The sequence below is a fragment of the Gopherus flavomarginatus genome, chromosome 6 (assembly GCF_025201925.1).
Source record: "Gopherus flavomarginatus isolate rGopFla2 chromosome 6, rGopFla2.mat.asm, whole genome shotgun sequence".
NCBI lineage: Eukaryota > Metazoa > Chordata > Testudines > Testudinidae > Gopherus > Gopherus flavomarginatus.
In genome coordinates this window covers 20,054,205-20,072,723 of record NC_066622.1, presented here as the reverse complement: position 1 = coordinate 20,072,723, position 18,519 = coordinate 20,054,205, and the positions used below count along the sequence as shown (strand labels likewise).

General features: G+C 42.1%; 1 protein-coding gene across 1 annotated transcript in view; it reads left to right on the top strand.

Annotated features, from left to right (window-relative positions):
* The window catches only part of C6H3orf20 (chromosome 6 C3orf20 homolog), a 56,521-nt gene that overhangs the window by 15,087 nt on the left and 22,915 nt on the right, over window positions 1-18,519 (top strand). The window contains exons 9-14 of the mRNA XM_050958399.1: window positions 6,188-6,311; window positions 7,581-7,839; window positions 8,963-9,275; window positions 10,190-10,277; window positions 10,588-10,589; window positions 11,559-11,675. Coding sequence (XP_050814356.1) covers window positions 6,188-6,311; window positions 7,581-7,839; window positions 8,963-9,275; window positions 10,190-10,277; window positions 10,588-10,589; window positions 11,559-11,675 — 903 coding nt within the window. The remainder of the gene's footprint in view (window positions 1-6,187; window positions 6,312-7,580; window positions 7,840-8,962; window positions 9,276-10,189; window positions 10,278-10,587; window positions 10,590-11,558; window positions 11,676-18,519) is intronic.

Sequence of the window (18,519 nt, the reverse complement as noted above, 5' to 3'; positions counted from 1 at the left end):
AATTCTTAGACTGTGAGCTCTTCAAGCAGGGAAGGTACTTACTGCACTGTGGTGTGACTATACTAATAATAATCAGCAATATTTCTCACTGGCTTGCAACCAGAAATGCTAGAATTCACATGAAAGGGCAGTTTTCTTCCAATTTCCAGCCTATTTCCTGAACTGAGGGGGTGTAGCTAAATTGGGGGCTATGTTTCACCCACCCTTCCTATGCACTAGTGCTGAAATTTACCCCAGGACAAGGGGGCTAGTGCCAAGCCTTATGCACTTGAAATCCTATGTTAAGGGATGGGTCTGTCTGAGTGAGGCTTTTTATGGTACATAAGTAGGTAGTCAGCAGGAATAAACCTTGCATGGGACCTCTGTACTAGAGAGAATTGCCCCCCGAGCTGCAGGCATTATAGTACAGTGCTGTTTTGCTTGCAGATGCTTTTACCTCGGGTTTTGACTTATCAGCAAAAGTAAACATTACATTTAAGGAAAGTAGATAAACAATACATCCCCGTTTTAAGACTGGATGTTTTTAAATTGCTTCCCAAGGCTCCCATTGACCTTTGAAAAATAACCCCTGGGAACTACATTGAAACCTGCCTTAAAGACAACCCTCTCTTAAGAACCATTCACAGGTCCTTCCCTAAATATTTATACTGTGGATGCACTTTTATAGAAAGACAATCTTTCAATGAAAATGCTTTATTAGCCCAGAGGCAGCCTTCATAGGCTGCCTGAGTGACATATTTCTCCACCATTTGGTGTTAATTGGCCCAGACTTTCTACTTAGAATTCATCATCCTCCCAGCTGGCATTTTTGTTTTTACTATTTTCACTTTTAGAAGACAGATAAAATAAAAAGATTTATTCATCATGCAGAGAGGAAATCTGTCAACTTCAAAACCAAACAGTATGTGGCAAATAAATACGTCTGTACTTGCTGCTAACCTCTTAGCCAGTTTAAGCTGAAAGAATGTTTGAAATCCCATTTATGTTTTAAATCTTTTCTTTGCTTTTCACATTTCTCTCTTGGTGACATTTTTGTTTATGGGCAACTTCATTTTCAGGTTTTCAGTGCTGAAAAGGCAGGACTGCAGGGGAATGTTTATTTGATGGGAAAACGAATGTTACCATTGAATTAAGAGAGGGTAAAATCTTGGAAGCATTTTTAGTGGTGATAGATTTGTAAAAGCTTGTCTAAATTTTGGGCCTGATTATAGAGTCCTTTAAGAACTTTAGATTTGGAGTGGAATGCTAGCTTCATTTTTCTGGTATCTGAGAATGGGCCAGATCTTCAGGTATAAATTAGTGTAGCTCCATTGACTTCAGTTTACACTAATTAGGGATCTGGCCAATTTAAATCACATATATGTAGATGCTAGACATTTTGGATAGCTTTCAAAATGTTCTTGCTCTCCATGTTTGAAATTGCAAGTTTCACTGAAATATATAAATATCTATTAAATATTTAAAAATCTATTCTCGCTATTGTCAAGGAGAGTTTGCATTCAGTAGGAAACATTCTTCATATTCAGTGCTGAGTCAATATGGAACTGTTACGCTGTAGGAGGTCACAGAATTTAAGGCCAGAAGGGACCACCAGATCATCTAGTCTGACCTTCTGTATATCACAGGTCACCAACACCACGCAGCACCCGCTCACTAAACCCAACAACTGAAATTAGACCAAAGCATTAAAGCCCACAGCAGACTAGATTATTATGTGTCACAGGCAGAGAACAGGAGGGACAGGTGCATCAATGCCTGAAACCCCTCAATGGCTGCAAACTGTTTATGTGAAATGTACCCAAAGGATCCTGGCAAGCAAGCAACATCCACACACTGCAGGGGAAGGCAAAAAAACCCCAATGTCACTGCCAATCTGACCTGGGGGGGGGGGAATCCTTTCCCAAATGTATATATGGCAATCATTAGACCCTTAGCATGTGAGCAAGAACAAGCCAGTGAAGCATGAGAGAGAGAGAAAGAGAGAGAGAATGCACGGTGCCACCTCAGAGCACTGGCACATCCTGTCCAAGGTTTCATCTCCAGCTGTAACCATCTCTGATGCTTTGGAGGAAGGAGACAACCCCCCCAGAATACATGAGGGGGGAAGGAGGGCAGAAGGGCAAGATCCCTTCCTGATCTCTGCAGGTGTCTGGCTGAAGCCTTGAAGCAGGAAATTTTAGGAACATCCCACATGAACCAGAAGAGACCCTCAGGGCTGCCAAGCCCTGCCCTCCACCATCACAAGTGACACTGTCATACAATCCCACTCGTACATTTGTCCAGCTCTCTCTCAAAAATAATCCTTCCACTTATCTGAGTCTCTATGGACTTGGTCTCTTCTTTTATATACCCCAAACTCTTCATAGTTAGTGGTCATTCTCACTTTGTACAACACTTTACAGTAACTTCAATGCCCTCTGTGTGAGTTAAATCTTCTCTAAAGCTCACCTTAAAACTTCATTTACCTTTGTTTAAAACGGACACATTTCTACTCAACCTTCCCTTTCTATAATTACATCCTTCAAGACATCTCTCACTACAAATAAATACAATAATCAGCCTGTAGGAATATTTACCTCTATCTTTTATCCCATTTAAATTTCTGTTTAAAACAAAATCACTCTTTCAGTTTTGTACATCATTTTCCTTTTCTCTGTATCCAACTCTGTCAAATTTTTCTATTTCACCTCTCACTGTAGTGCTTGATACTTGGTAGGAAAGAAACTATATACAAATTTATGCTGCATATTTAGTGCCTCTGGTTTGTTTATTATTATTTTTTTTATTTCAGAGATTTTGGTTTAGTGTTCTAAATAATCTATTTTATGCAAAACAGTAATAAGTAACAATATCAGACACACATCATTATGTGTCTTAACTAATATATATTAATTAATAAAATCCAACAATAAACCGAACTCCCTTCCCACTAGACCCAGAGACCACCTCTTCCCTCATTCTCATGGAAACAACCAGAAAGTGTTCATCCGGGTGAATTATGGAAATCCTAGATGCTAAGGGCTCCTTCCCCAAAGCACCGAGCATCAGGTATAGCTCATCCCTCTTACTGTGTACCCAGAGGATGCACCTGTAACACCTGTAGACTCCAGTTTCTCTGTAGTAGTAGAAGCCAGGAGAAGCTCAGACAAGAAGACTACAGAAATCTCCAGACTTTCAAGTCTCCTTCCTCAAAGCAGTGAGTACGAGATACAGTCAGGTGTGAAGTGATTAACCAGGGCCTCCTCACCTCTGAGATAGAGAACAGCAGTAGCCAGGAGGCACCTTCACAGACTCATAACACCATTTGCTCAACACTGAAACTGGATGCTGGATTTGTCCTTTTCATTTCATAGAATCATAGAAATGTAGGACTGGAAGGGACCTCAGTAGGTCATCTCGTCCAGCCCCCTCCACTGAGGCAGGACTAAGTATTATCTAGACCATCCCTGACAAGTGTTTGTCTAACCTGTTCTTAAAAACCTCCAGTGACGCAGATTCCACAACCTCCCTAGACAATTTATTCCAGTGCTTAACTATCCTGACAGCTAGGAAGTTTTTCCTAATGTCTAATCTCCCTTGCTGCAATTTAAGCCCCTTACTTCTTGTCCTGTCCTGAATAGTTAAGGAAAACAATTGATCACTCTCCTTTTTATAACAACCTTTTATGTATTTGAAGACTGTATCACGTCCCCCCTCAGTCTTCTCTTCTCCAGACTAAACAAACCCAGTGTTTTCAATCTTCCCTCATAGGTGATGTTTTCTAGACCTTCAGTCATATTTGTTGCTCTCCAGACTGTCTCCAATTTGTCCACATCTTTCCCAAAGTGTGGTGCCCAGAACAGGACACAATACTCCAGTTGAGTCTTACCAGTGTGGAGTAGAGGGGAAGAATTACTTCTCATGTCTTGTTTACAACACTCCTGCTAATACATCCCAGAATGATGTTTGCTTCTTTTGCAACAGAATTGCGTTGTTGACTGTACTTAGTTTGTGATCAACTGTAACCCCCAGATCATTTTCTGCAGTACTCCTTCCTAGGCAGTCATTTCCCATTTTCTATCTGAGCAACTGATTATTCCCTCCTTTGTCCTTATGAAATTTCATCCTATTTATTTCAGACTATTTCTCCAGTTTGTCAAGTCATTTTGAATTCTAATCCTGTCCTCCAAAGTGCTTGCAACCCCTCCCAGCTTGGAATTGTCTGCAAACTTTAGAAGTGTACTCTGTATGCCATTATCCAAATCATGTATGAAGATATTGAATAGAACTCGATCCCCATAGGACCCCATTCAATATGTCCTTCCACTTGATTGTGAACCATTGATAACTATGCTCTGAGTACTCTTTCTCAACCAGTTGTGCACCCACTTTATATTAGGTTCATCTAGGCTATGTTTCTCTAGTTTATTTATGAGACAGTCATGAAAGACAATATCAAAAGCATTACTAAAGTCGAGATATATCACATCTACTGCTTCCTACAGGCTTGTTACCTTGTCAAAGAAGGATATTGGGTTGATTGACATGATTTGCTCTTGACGACTGTTACTTATCACCTTATCTTCTTGTTGGTGCTTACAAATTGATTGTTCATTTGCTCCATTATCTTTCCAGGTGCTGAAGTTAAGGTGACTGGTCAATAAGTCCCTAGGTTGTCCTTATTCCCCTTTCTATAGAGAATTACTATATTTGCCCTTTACAGTCTGCTGGGATCTCTCCCATCCTCCGTGGGTTTTCAAAGATAATCACTAGTGGTTCAGAGATATTTACAGCCAGTTCCTTAAGAATTCTAGGATGCATTTCATCAGGCCCTGTCAACTTGAAGAATTCTAACCTGTCTAAGATTCTTAACTTGTTCTTTTCCTATTTTAGCCTCAGATCCTATCCCATTTACGTTGCTATGTTAGTTGTCCAGTCACTGCTAATTTTTTTGGCGAAAACTAAAACAAAAAGGTAATTTAACATTACAGCCACTGCAGTGTTTTCTGTTATTTATTTTCCCCTCCTGATTGAGGAATGGATGTACCCTGTCTTTGGTCTTCCTCTTGCTTCTCGTGTATTTGTGAAATGTTTTCTTGTTATCCTTTATGTCCCCAGCCAGTTATTTAATCTTTTTTTTTCCCTTGGCTTTTCTAATTTTGTTCCTATATGCTTGTAGTTTATATTCATCCTTTGTAATGTAACCTATTTTCCACTTTCTGTAGGACTCTTTTGAGTTTGAGGTCATCATCTTTCAGATGAGAAGTAAAATCAGCAGGTTTGTTAGCAGCCATATTCTGCTTTGCCTTCCTAAACTCCCCCTGCAGTTTCAATTGGGCCTGCTCTACACTGGGTCGGGGGGGGGGGGAGTGTCGATGTAAGATATGCAACTTCAGCTATGGGAAAACCGTAGCTGAAGTCGACGTATCTTATTCCGACTTACCTCCCTTCCTCACGGTGTGAGATCGACGTCCGTGGCTCCCCCATCGACTCCACTACCACCGCTCGCTCCGGTGGAGTTCCAGAGTCACTAGAACACTGTTTAATGGCAATCAGTTATCTGTCTGCATTTGTGTGCAGAAAGGTCCTTCTACCATTCTCAACCAATCTGCAGGAGAGAGTGGCCTTTCGAATTGCATTTTTCTGTAGCTGTTCATGGCCCTAAAATAAAACTGAATCAAAAATGTAGTTTATAAATTCTAAAGAGCTACAAGAATTTGAAGACATTTCCATCCATAGGGTTTCAAGATGCAAAGGCATTGGAGAAAAGAGGGAGATTGATTATTTGGCTAACTTATTTTTGATGTCACGTTTCCATTGGATAGGAAAGGAAAGAGGAGTAACACAGGAGTGTTGTGATTAGGTGATTTATCTCTGATATCATATTCCTGCTACCTAATAATGAACTATTATCAGCAGAGGACAGGGATTAAAGGAGAAGATGAGGGAAAATGAAATCATCACCGAGTCTTCCTCATGCTGGGAGGGGCTACCAGTTAAATGGGTAAAAGATCCACTCTTTCTGTGAGACTTGAACACAGGACCTTGGATCTTGACTAGAAAGTAAGACTGTTACCAACTGAACAGGTCTCTAACAGGACTGCACCTGCCTCCCCTCAGTCATGATGTCATTCAAAGTTTGCAGGGCTGGAAACTTAATTCCAATCTTAACTAACAATGGTTGGGTTTCTCCTTTTACTCTTTAAAGATACTTGCAAAAACAAGTGACAGTGAGAAGAAGGAGGAACAACTGGAGAGAGCCTTGGAAGAGATTAAGAAGCGATTTCAGAAGACAGTGAAACAATTTATAAATGCCATTTTGATAGCTTCAGGTATAGTATTTTTTGCTGCATGCCAACAAAGTACTTAGTCCTGTACATACGTATATAAGGTCTGGTGTCTCCACCAAGGGACTTACAGTTTAGCTCTGGCGCATATTAATATAAGGATGATGATGTAAGGTCAAAGTACTGGAGAGGCTGGGAGAAAGAATTGCAGAAAGGCTTTCTGGGAGAAATGGGCTCAAAGGAATGAGTTGAAGGGAAAGAATGATGTGGGTACTGAATAGAGTGGAGCAAATAATTGATTCCTGGTTCAGTGTCTGAACCAAACAAATCAGAAAAAAAAATCATCTTGGATTGACCCCAAATGGAAATGTTTTGGGTTTTTTTGCTGAAACAAAAAACCTGAAAAAATCTTGTTATGGGTCAAATGAAATGTTGGTTTTGACCTGAAATGATTTTTTCCCCCAGTTCTTTGTTTTTGTTTTTGTGTGTTTTTATCCTTTTTTAATTTGTTAAATTTCTAAACAAATATTGTTTCAAAACTAAAAGTTACATTTTCAAAAAGTAACATATCAAAATGTTTTGAATTTTTTTGAACAACTTTTATTTTTTGGAGCCAAAACTATTATCCAGATTTGACCTGAATTCGTGAACACATTCGATTGACTCTGAATTTTTCAGGGAATTATTTTTTTCATCTGGAAAATTTCAACCAGCACTAGAGCTGAAGTTACTTTGATTAAAATATTTGAAGTCATTTAATACTGAAATATTAATGGGTATGTTGAACAGCAGATTTCAAATGGGTGAACTAGAAGACCTAATAGAAAATTTGAATAAAGCCATAGAAGTTGGAGGTGGACTGAGTAACTCCAGAATACCTACGTACACTTGGGAAGGTACATGAATCAACAAGTTACTCAGTGTCCCATTCACCTTTGGGAACCTTGCTCAAGTTCTCTTTCTTTCCCAAGTGAGCATACCCCATTTTGCTTCATCAAACTATCATGGAACTCAAGGCTGACTGACTAACATGAACTAATTTTAAAAAGTGAATTAAGAGCACCCAATATATGCAGCCAGGACAAGGCCAATCACACACAACCTGTCAGAAATAGGGGAGTGTAGGCATAGTGCGTCCAGGGTTGTTTAGATTTCATAGGTCAACAGCTAAAGAGTCACTGTGGTTGTATGGATTTCTGCAGGGGTAAAACGCTGGTGGCCTTTCAAACCAAAAGCCCAAAGCACCCCCTTCAACTTGAGCTAAAGAAAATTCTCTAACAAGCACATCCTTAAGTGTTGTTTTTTATTTGTCAGGTATGATTCCTATAGAATATCCAATCCTAGAAGGAGCAAAGTATGTCAAATTTAAAAGGAAGGAACTGTCATCTCAGGCCTGGGCTAAAAGAGTGAAAGAAGAACATGCTCCAATAGCTTCAGAAACGAAAAGGCCTCAAAAACCTCCTAGCAGACCGATTGACCGAAGGATTCCTCCCAAGCCTTCTCACGGACCCGTGGATCAAAGGAAACCTTCCAGTCACTTGGATACCATGACCCAACCAAAGCCTGCACCAAGGTTTGCTTGGAGATGCACACACTCTTCCTGATAGGGTAGAGGACACAGTGTCACTGAAATTTTGGGTTCACAGTTTATTTTGATCATAGAGGAAATGGTTGTGTGGTGAATGAGGTAAGCAGGCAACTGGCAGGATTAAACTGGATTCTTTGAGACAAATCCTTAGCTGGTGTTCATCAGCATAGCTCTAATGGATTCAATGGAACTCTGCTGACATACAGTAGCTGAGGAACCAGCCCTTTACATCTTGCCTTCTTTTTCAACCTGCTCCACTATTCCTGCTGCAGTTCCCACTAGAATTTCTAAGTGCATAGTACATTCATTCCTCAGTGGGTAGATGAAATCCCCATAGATCTCTATACACAGGAAGACTGAAGAGAGTTTTATGATCCTATCCTACAGAAATCATTTAACAACAGTTGCCCAGTTTGTTTGACGAGTCAGACTATCTTCACCACCACAAGCCCTAGAAATTGAATGTTCCTGTAAGATAAAGCTTAGGTGCTACAAGAACTGATAAAGGGCCATCAAAAGAGTGTGGGTATAGGCCCTGATCCTGCATCAGTAGAATCAATGGGAGCTTCACCACTGACTTCAAAGATTGTAGGATCAAGTCTTAGTGAACCACAGTGAACCAGCTCAATCTGACCTGATGCCCTCGTATTAGTTTCCAAGGGTTCGTCTGCACCTGTTGGAGGATTCTTCCCCTCTGCCACACATTCCTGAATGAACACAACTGTTAGTGGGAGAGAAGTTTTGCATCTTCTGCCTCTTAAAGAGCCACATTCCTTTGATGTTAGGGAATATGATGCTTTTTAAGTTGAGACAGCCCCAAGATGCAAAATCAGGCTCTGGATGCAGGTTCAAAGCCTTCGGCAAAATTTTGGAGGTTCAACTGAATGTATTTTTGGTGTTTTGAGTTTTTTTAAGCCTCTATTTTACATGCGAGCCCACTCAACTTTTTAAGGGTCAGATTTCCATGTTTTAGACATACTGGAGCCTCTGCCTGAAATCATGGTAACAAAGTGACTTGTATTTAACTACTTTCTTGGATTACTGTAGAATACATAAATATATACTTCTGGTATATATGTATCTAAACTGAACTTCATATGCTTTGCAGAGTTAAAACCATTTCAGGTGCAGGTGCACGCCCTGCCAGGACCTGGGCATCATCTATTGCTGACTGCCCAGTTGTGCTCCGGAGGCTGCTATCAAAACAGGACGCTGGTCTGGGTTGCAAGTGCGTCGTGAAAATTCCATTTGTTACCGACTTGGAGTTTGACAAGTTTATTTCAGCCCCCAGAAAGTCCGATCAGATCCTGGTGATCTTTGTCTTGTCATCCCAAAACCCTTCCTATTCTCCCTTCTTGGAGTGGATGTTACAAAGCCTGTACATGGAAAAACAGCATGGCCGCCCATCCCCTTGTGTTCAGGTAAATTGTAGTCAGGGTTAAGAATTGGAGGACAGGAAATGCACATAGGTGATCCACAGCAAGGGGACTGCCTAGTGATTTTCAAGAAACATAAAATGCAGAGTGAGTGACACTAGTGAATGGTGTTAGACTGACAGTCTTGGGGATTATTTTGGGGAAGATCTATGGAAGATCTATGGCCTGTGTTACACAGGAGGTCAGATGAGATGATCACAGTGGCCCCTTCTGGCTTTGGAATCTATGAATCTGAGATGGAAGAACTCTTCATGGAGCAGCTACAACACACAGCAGCAGCAGTTCAAGTTTTCTCATGCTGTCCACTAATGTGCTCCAACTTTGACTTGGGGTGTGGTCGGGGGAACCATTACTAGCAATGAGTGGGGTAGTTCAGACTCCACATTCATTACGTCACTGTTAAATTATAAAATTTGTCCCCAAATGACTTGATCATTTCCCCTTGAAATGATAAATATGAGGCTTTTTGCTTACCACTGAGCTGCAGAATGTCACTGGTGTGATAATATGCAGAGCCCAGGCGGAAGAGATGTCTAATCAACACAAGATGTCATTCTGATTGCTACTATTAAAAGATAAGGCTTCATAATGGCTGCACCCACATTTTGCAAACTAGCCACCAGGATATGCTGCTGTTCTAGCAGAAACAATTGCAAGTGCAATTATCTCAATCTCACTAGGGGTCTCTAGTGATGTCTCAGAACCAGCTGCATGTGCACTTATAAGAAAAACAGCCCTTAAAGAGAGAAACTCAAACTGTACATCAGTGTCTTCAGTTCAGTTCAAATATTGAGGATGTTGCTACATCCGTATTATACATATTCAGAAGATAGGTTCTACTCAAATGAGAGTATCAGATTAATTACTGAGTTAACACTTTATGGTGAATGTCATTCCAGACTGGATTAATAATAAAACCAAGCAAGTTTCACTCGACAGTGACAGTGAAATGTTACAGCAGTGTCAGAGCTCAGAGCCAGCATATATGTAAGGATTTGAGAATTGAATTTCCAACCATTTTGACACACAGCCCTACAATTTAAAGGGAGTCATTGAATGCTGGCCTGGATTCCAGACATGGTGACATGAGAGGTTACAGTCCTGTATGTACATGACCATGTCAAGTCTGAACCTTCCAGCGTTCTTTAGCGTATCTGGCAAAGTGTCACAGTCAGTGAGAAGAAAGAAATGATACAATCAAAGAGCATTTTCTGTGCCGCTAAGGCTAGCTAAATGACATCTCTTTTGCTGCAGTACTTCAAGGCCCTGATCCAAACAACCTTGCACCTGGCCCCAGATGTAGCAGAGTAATTAGACTGTAATTTCATAACACTGTAGTCCTAAACCCCAACCCCCAAAAAAAATCAAAACCCCAACTGCTCCCCTTACTTTGAAAAGGGAGAAATGCCAGAGACTCCAGTCGGGCCTCTAGTCGGGCCTCTGATTGTTGCTATTGGTTTTATTTGGAAGGTGCTCAAATACTATGGTGATGTGCAGCAGTAGAAAATCCTAAAATAGACAGGTTTCAGAGGGGTAGCTGTGTTAGTCTGTATCAGCAAAAACAACGAGGAGTCCTTGTGGCACCTTAGAGACTAACACATTTATTGGGCATAAGCTTTCGTGGGCTAAAACCCACTTCATCAGATGCCTGGATTGGAAAATGCAGTAGAAGCAACTCTCATCTTTTCATATGCTGTGTATTTATACCTCTCTACTGTATTTTCCACCCCATGCATCTGATGAAGTGGGTTTTAGCCCACAAAAGCTTATGCCCAAATAAATTTGTTAGACTCTAAGGTGCCACAAGGATTCCTCATTGTTTTTGCTAAAATAGACAGATGTCAACCTCTTCTGCTTCAAGAAATGCAGTGCGGCAACTCATTTCTATCGAAACCTTCACAGATAAAATATTTTGGTGACTCCTGTTGACTAGTGTGATGTCACTTGTATCATCTAAAACTAGACTGAATACGTCCCTCACAAATACTAGTAGGGAGCAATACCTTTTCATCGGTGGGATTGAGAGAGGCTGACAAAAATCACTTACGTTCTTCTCCATCGTCAATTTCAGAGATTCTAACACTGTCCATTTTTAAATGACAACGACCAACACTAGGGCTTTATTTTTTAGCTGAGACCTGCACTAGAGTTCCCAAAGACCTATTTTATTCTATGCAAGTTTTATACCATGCTCATCACTGTAGTATTAGCCCCTTCCATTAGTGCATCTGTCATATGGAAAGAATGAGTGTGTTTGTCCATCTCTAGTGCAGGTGTGACCCTTACCGCTTGCTGAGGTATGACATGGACAGTGTCACAAGACGAAAGCCCCCCCTGCCACCTCTGCTTGTGCGGAAGCATGCTGTCACTCCGGGAATGGTGCTGGTAAGTCTGGAAGTTTTGCTGCTTGGAAGGACCCTGAACCTTTGACTCAGTGACTCAGTCAGAACACTATGTCTCTGTGATGTATGGTACTCATGGGTGACTACATTACACATAGTGCTGCCTGCCAGCCAGCTCCATTGTGAATGAGGCTGAGTGCCAGCATGAGCTGAAGGAGAAAGAGTCACTGACTCATTAAAACATCTGTTTGTTGGCTATGAATCGTATTAACCCTAGGAAGGATGGTGGTTTAAGGTAGGAGGAAAGTTCCTTTACAAAAAGTTGAGATGGGCCAAAGCTGAAATATTTCAATATGGATCCTGATCCAAACTTCCCCACTTTTGTGTGGATTCAGATTTAATGTCACACAGTTCAAATTCATTTTATAAAGATGGGACCACACCATGAATTTCCCCCAAAATTTCAGGCGGCTGAATCCAATGCCTCTAAGAGGAACCAAGGCCATGCTGTATATGTTCCTCCAGTGCACATCTTGTCGTCTTTCATTATCCATATGCATTACCAAATCAGGAGGTGAATGTGTGACAGCAGAGTGTCTACAACTGAAGAACAGAAGGCACTTTTCTGTTCGGTCACCAGTTACATTCCTGTTCGGCTGTAGAAGTCGTCCTTATTTTGTTTTTACCAATACAACAGCTATTCAGCTTCATCCAGCACCTTTTGTCCCAGGCTTTCTGAATGATGTACAGTCTATGTCAAGACTCACCTTACCTCTCCCTGAAATGAAGCCACTTCTGTGGTGGTTTGCACCAGAGCAAGACTACACAGCCCAGCAAGACTACTGAACACTTTAGGACAGGCACTGAAGAATAACATATCTGGATGAAACTGCAGTAGCAATTTAGGGTGGCAGAATGTTACCCACACTGGAATTTGGCTAGGACACAGGGGTTGGCATCCTTATATTATGAAAAGTTCCTAAAGGGCTTTTAATGACCACAAGTGGCCCTGTCTCACCTAAGTAATGGATTTTATTGTGAAATACTCACTCTGATTCTTCTACCACTGAAGTCAATGGCAAAACTCTCATCCAGTATTGCAGGGTCAAGCGCTCTGTGTGGTAATATTGTGCCTTTATAGCCCTCTAGCTTAACATTTAAGTCCATGCTTAAAGTGAAATAAGTAACCCTAAAGAGCACTCACTCATGATTAAAACACCCTACAAATAATAGACATAGCCATCTCAACTCTAACAGTAACAGCTGCCTCACAAAATAAATAAGTATTCATCAGATATTCTAGATAATCCTTGTGGGTCAAATCTCTCATTCACATCAATGAGAGTTTTAACCAAATAAGGACTTCAGGATTTTGCCTTCAGTATTTAAGCACTCAATGAATTTCTGTTAGTATAGACTCTTCAGCAGTTCTACTCCAAAAATGTGCCAGTCAGTGTTAGTATGTTGGCTATTCCTAATCAGCTGATGACTGTGAATAATTTCACCAGCCCTCTCTAATATCCAGCCAAAACCCTGCCCTCACCCAGTCTCTGCTGTTACATGGCACCATCTACCCAAAGATCACACAATTTACAATGAATCCAGTCGCTCAAGCTGCCCTGTGAAATAAGCACCATCTCCATTTAGCAGCTTGGGAAACGGAGGCAGGAAGAAATTAAGGGCTTTGTCCGTATTTCGCACTGAGTCAGTGACAGAGCTGAACTCACTTGCCAAAGGCCCAGGTTTTGTACAGAAGAAACACCGTGATATTGAACGGCTCAACATTCCACTGCTTTGGGAAGGGCCATTTACATGGAAGTACAGTTCCCATCTTGGGAGTCCTGGCTCACACAGGATTTTATTTGGGTTCACTGAAAGAGGTGCCAAGTCAGATAAGACTGTATTAGAGAGCCTTTTAATGAATGCCCTTCTGTGTTCTAGAATGGCTCTTTTACAGCCTTTTAAATCTCAGACTGTGGAAGTGTAATGCTCTTGTTTCATTGGACAGACGAGACCAGGGATTAGAATGGTTATAAGGCTATTATTCATTCCCTTTAGCAACCAGAATCCATTGGCTGACCTCCTCAACACAGTTAGGCTTATTGTTAATATACAGTCTGGATGTACAGGCAAATAAGATTTTATGGTCAAAACAGAGGTCATTGCAGAAGCATTTGAACTTCATGAAATGGTTTTGCTTGAAAGGACTTTGATTTGTGTAACCAAGAATTTACTGCTAAAGCTTTTCGAAAGTAAGGACCTAGATGAAGGGATGAAATTTTAATGACAGAATTGTTTAAGTGTAGTTATTAAAATAAGGTTTTGATCATTGTCTGACATGAGGAACTTTAAAGCACAAGGGAGGGGGGAGGATTTCAATTTTGAAAAGAAAACTAGGGATGGTTGAGGGAGACAGAAATATAAAAAAACTGAGCCAAGCCAAGAAATCAGCATGAAAGTCAGGAAACCTTGATTCTCATTGCAGCTTTGCTACTGACTCACTGTATGTCTTTTGGCAAGTCACGTAACTTATCAGTGCCTCAGTTTCTCCATCTGTAAAATGGACACAATAATATTAGTTTGCCATTGTGTAAAGTGCTTTGATAGCCCGAAATGATAGCTGCTGAATAAGTGTCAGTTATTCCAATTGTTCAATAGCTCTTACTATGCCTGTTTAATCTCCCCTCCATGTGGCACATTGCACCAATTTTCATCATGCCACTCAGTCCAGCTCCCACACCCTTGTCCCTGCCCCACAATTTTTTTATCTTTGCTGCCAGCAGTAAACAGATCCCACACATGCCCATGTCTGACCCCATGAAATGCACCAAATCACTTGGTAGGATTTAAAAAGCCCTGTGTGGGTGGTGGCAGGAAAGGGGAGAGGAGTGTCTAGGAAAGGTCAGTTGGTCTGCTTGGCTGGGCAGCATGGTGTGATTTCTTCCTGGACAAATGCCACTGTTTGAAAATGTGTAAATGCCTCTTGACAGCAACTGCATTGGTGGGTATCATGTGCTGTGCTGAATAACTGAGCTGAGCTAATCCTGGGGCTGGAGTAGAAAGCAAAATTGTAAGGCTCTCACCCAGGGAGGAGTTCTTTATCTAGGAGTATTTGAACAGATGAAGCTGACATTGCCATTCCACTCTAAATGACCCTTCCTGATTCCCCTTCCTCTTCCATGACAGTCACAGAGAGACTGACTCTTATGGACTGATAATGGTGTTTCACCTTACCGAACCTCTTGCATGGGGCTGCTTGTGGACATGCGCTCTAATAGGTACTAGTGTGATGGGAACCACCCAATTGTCTTTTGTGACGTTTGCAGTTTCTATCTTTCTGCTGCATTATTAAAAGCAGAAATGAGTTTGGTCCTGAGATGCAGATACTGCCTGACATCTCCTTTGTTATCCTTGAGGGTAGGCCTCCTGACCCTTGTACCCAGTGCTTAATGGGTAACGAAAGAGGTGTCAGAAATCAAGCAATTAGGTGCCAAGGCTCAAGCAATTTCTTTTTACTTTCAAAACTGACACAGCAAGCCCAGAGGTGCCGGGGCTATGAACAGCCAAGCCTAGAGGTACTGGGGCTCAGACCTGGAAACCCTTGGCATAAATTAAACATTGTTTGTACCCCCAGTGTAATTAGCACTGAACTTAATAGTTTGCTAATCACTTGAAGAATTCTCCAGCCTAGCCCCACAGCAAAGAACTATCAGGCGGAGCAGAGCCAAACAAACACTGCTCTGAGTCTTTTGTAAATAATTTGGTGACATCTAAATCACGTTCCCTTTCCCATCATGCACAGCCCTTTCCCACAAACACTTCTGAAAGCCATTTCTTTTCCTGTTTGTGCACAGCAAAAGAACTCGGGTAATGCCCCAAGTACAGATTTGGGGCAGAGAGGGTTTACCTGCTGACACCTCTATGACTGTGTGTTTGCATGATGGTTCATTATAGGAGTGCTCAGGTGGCCATCTTGAAATGTCTGTCGGGGGTAGAAACAGGCCCATGCAATTTAGGTGACCAATTCTATAGTGTGATTATCATATTGTGACTATCCTGTACTTAGAAGAATTCTTACACTGAAGATTTCCTGAACAAATGGTGTGCTGGAATTTTGTTTGTGAATAGCCAACACACTTGTAAGGAATGCAGTCCTGGCTGGGCAATAAGACTGTGGCCGCTCCAAAAGACCTGACAAACCCTCCTCAGATTGTGATGTCGCCACAGGAAGGGACTTTTAAAAGTCTAATAGCTGCAGTCATTTTACCGAACTGTTGCTTTGCCTGCAGGTGGGCTGGGAAATTAAGTATCTCCCTGAAAGGGGCTTATGAGAAAATAGATTGATAGGGTCAGATCCTCAGCAGGTGCACATTGGTGTAGCCTCATTGCCTTCTTTAACTTTCATGGAGCTACCCAGCTTTATACCCGCTGAGGAACTGTCCCATAACATATAAAATGAATTAGGGAATCTTGATTATTTTTCTTACCACCTTCCTGTTAGTTGTTTTTTCCTGCTAAGTCCCTTCTGACAGAAGCACACACAACGTCACAGAATGAGCTAGGATTAGAATCCAGGAGTCCTGGTCCTCCATCCCCTGTTGAAGCTACCAGACTGTTGTTGGGGTTGCTTCTACACAGCTGTCAATTGAATGTCTGCCAAACTAGCTGAGGTTTGCTGCGGGATCTGTAGATGCAAAGAGTTGGGCTTAACCTGAAACCTGGTGAAAATTAGGTTGCTTGCTATGAGCCCTCCAACAACAAGGCCCTGCTGTTGCATCCTGCGATGGTGAACCTGGACTCTATCATCCGTAACATTCCTGTGGAATGCAGTCGTTGCAATTAAAAGTGGAAAAGGAGATGGTGCCTGGGATAACATGGTCCTTCCCCTTTCCAGGGCTTAGAAGCTAAGCAACAGATGCTTGAACATTGTGCAGGGTCTGATGGGCAGCCAGTGAAGATCACACATTGGGGACATTAAGCACTCTGGTTGGCTTGCTCCTTTTAGCAGATAGGATGCTGCATGTTCACCCATCTGTAACTTGAAGTTGGCCACCTGGTATAGGCCAAATTAAACAGAGTTGCCCAAGCCTCAAGGTAATAAGCTAATTCATTCAACACTACTACTTTCCTTCAGTGCCTGCAGTCCCCTGTGCTCCAGGGGTTGATGAATACAGCAGCCAGAGATGCAGAATACTTGAGCGCATTGAGACTCATTCCAGTTTAGAAAGACCACCCTGCAATGAGAAACATATTTCAACTCCCAGCCCCCTTACGTCTCCCACCTCTTTCACACGGAGGGTAGATCTACAGGGAGAAATCAGGATATGTACCTGTAACTATCTCAGGAGACACTGAGTGGCACAATAGCTTTGTTCAAATGGACATGGAAACATCTATCCAATATTGTAAAGTGTGGGTAGGCGGGATAGGAACACTGTAATTCAGCTTGAAAGTTTTTCAAGTAAATGGGTATATTGCACCTCGGTTTCAGACACACCTGCTCCTTTTCCAGATACTGTAGTTAGATGCCTGATGTCTTTGGTTTTCTAAACACGGAGCCCTTCTGGCTTTCCTTTTGTGAGAAGGTATGAAAGTGCTGGTAGCAATCCTAACAGCAGCGCTGGCTTTCAGTGCTTTCTACACCCTGTGCTGCTGCTCCTCACAGTTCAGACAGATTCATCGGATAACGCCAGAGGGAGCTGCTGGCATTCAGAATTCAGGCCAGCTGCCCACACACTGCACTTTGAACAGAAGAGAGATTAACTTGTAAGGCAATCAGTGAGCTTCAGCTTTGAAACAACCCTTTTCTTCCTCACACAGATGTACAAATTGAGCGAGCATGTGGTATCCAGTGATCACCACTGACAATTGCCCATGCACTTTCCATATCTCCCTGCATTCTGTGCCCCACCATCCTGATCTCTCATCCTTCTACTCCCTCCTCTCCACCCATTCACTCCACTCCTTTTGTCCCACCCTGCATATATCCACCTACTCTCTGCCTCCACCCTTTTGCTTTGACCTCACATCTTCCTACTCCACCTCCTTCCCGCTACCTAATCATTGTGCTCCTTCGATCTCCACCTTGCTGCTCTGATCTCATATCCACTGACTCACTCTATCCTACAGGTCTCCACACCTGTTGTCCCCCACATCCACTTGCCATCTCACTTCTCCACCCATCTTTGCCACCTTCATTCCAGATCTCCTCCCCAGGATGGTCTACAGCTGACGCAGCGTGGCTCCTTCATTTGTGCTACCCCCTGGGCTGTGTTCCACTGAATCACCTCTCCTCTGTTAAGTCTTGGCTTGAAATCTTCCCTTTCCCTTATGATTTTATGTGCAAAGGACACTATGGAAAAAATAGAATGCACAGTACTGAATTGCAATACCGCTTCTTCTGCACTGCCCCAACCTGGGAACAGAGTTTCTAGGGCTGTCAAGACTATGTTATATCATATTATTATATATTACATTATATGGATCAGGTATATATCTATTCATTGCAAATCCTGAACTACACAAAAGCCGCTGCAGAATGTATCCTGCTGTAAGGAGAAAGTGGAAGCTGAAGGGCCTGCTACCATGCTGTGCCTAGCAGGAGGCTCAGCCCAGGAGAGGTGGGTGCAAAGGTAGCTTTGTGATAACTTTGAGGCTAGGAGAGCCCTAGTGGCCTAATGGATAAGGTAATGGCTTTCTAAGTGAAACATTGTGGGTTCATGCCCCATCTGGGGTGAAAAAACTTTTGAGGATAGGGATTTGGCCCCCAGTGTAAGCTGGAGCAGATTCTAAGGCTGGTCTAACTGATGGCAGTTGCCATCAACCACAGCTGTGCTCTTCTGTATTCCACAACAAATGAAGTACTCTAGACCGGGGTCAGTAACCTT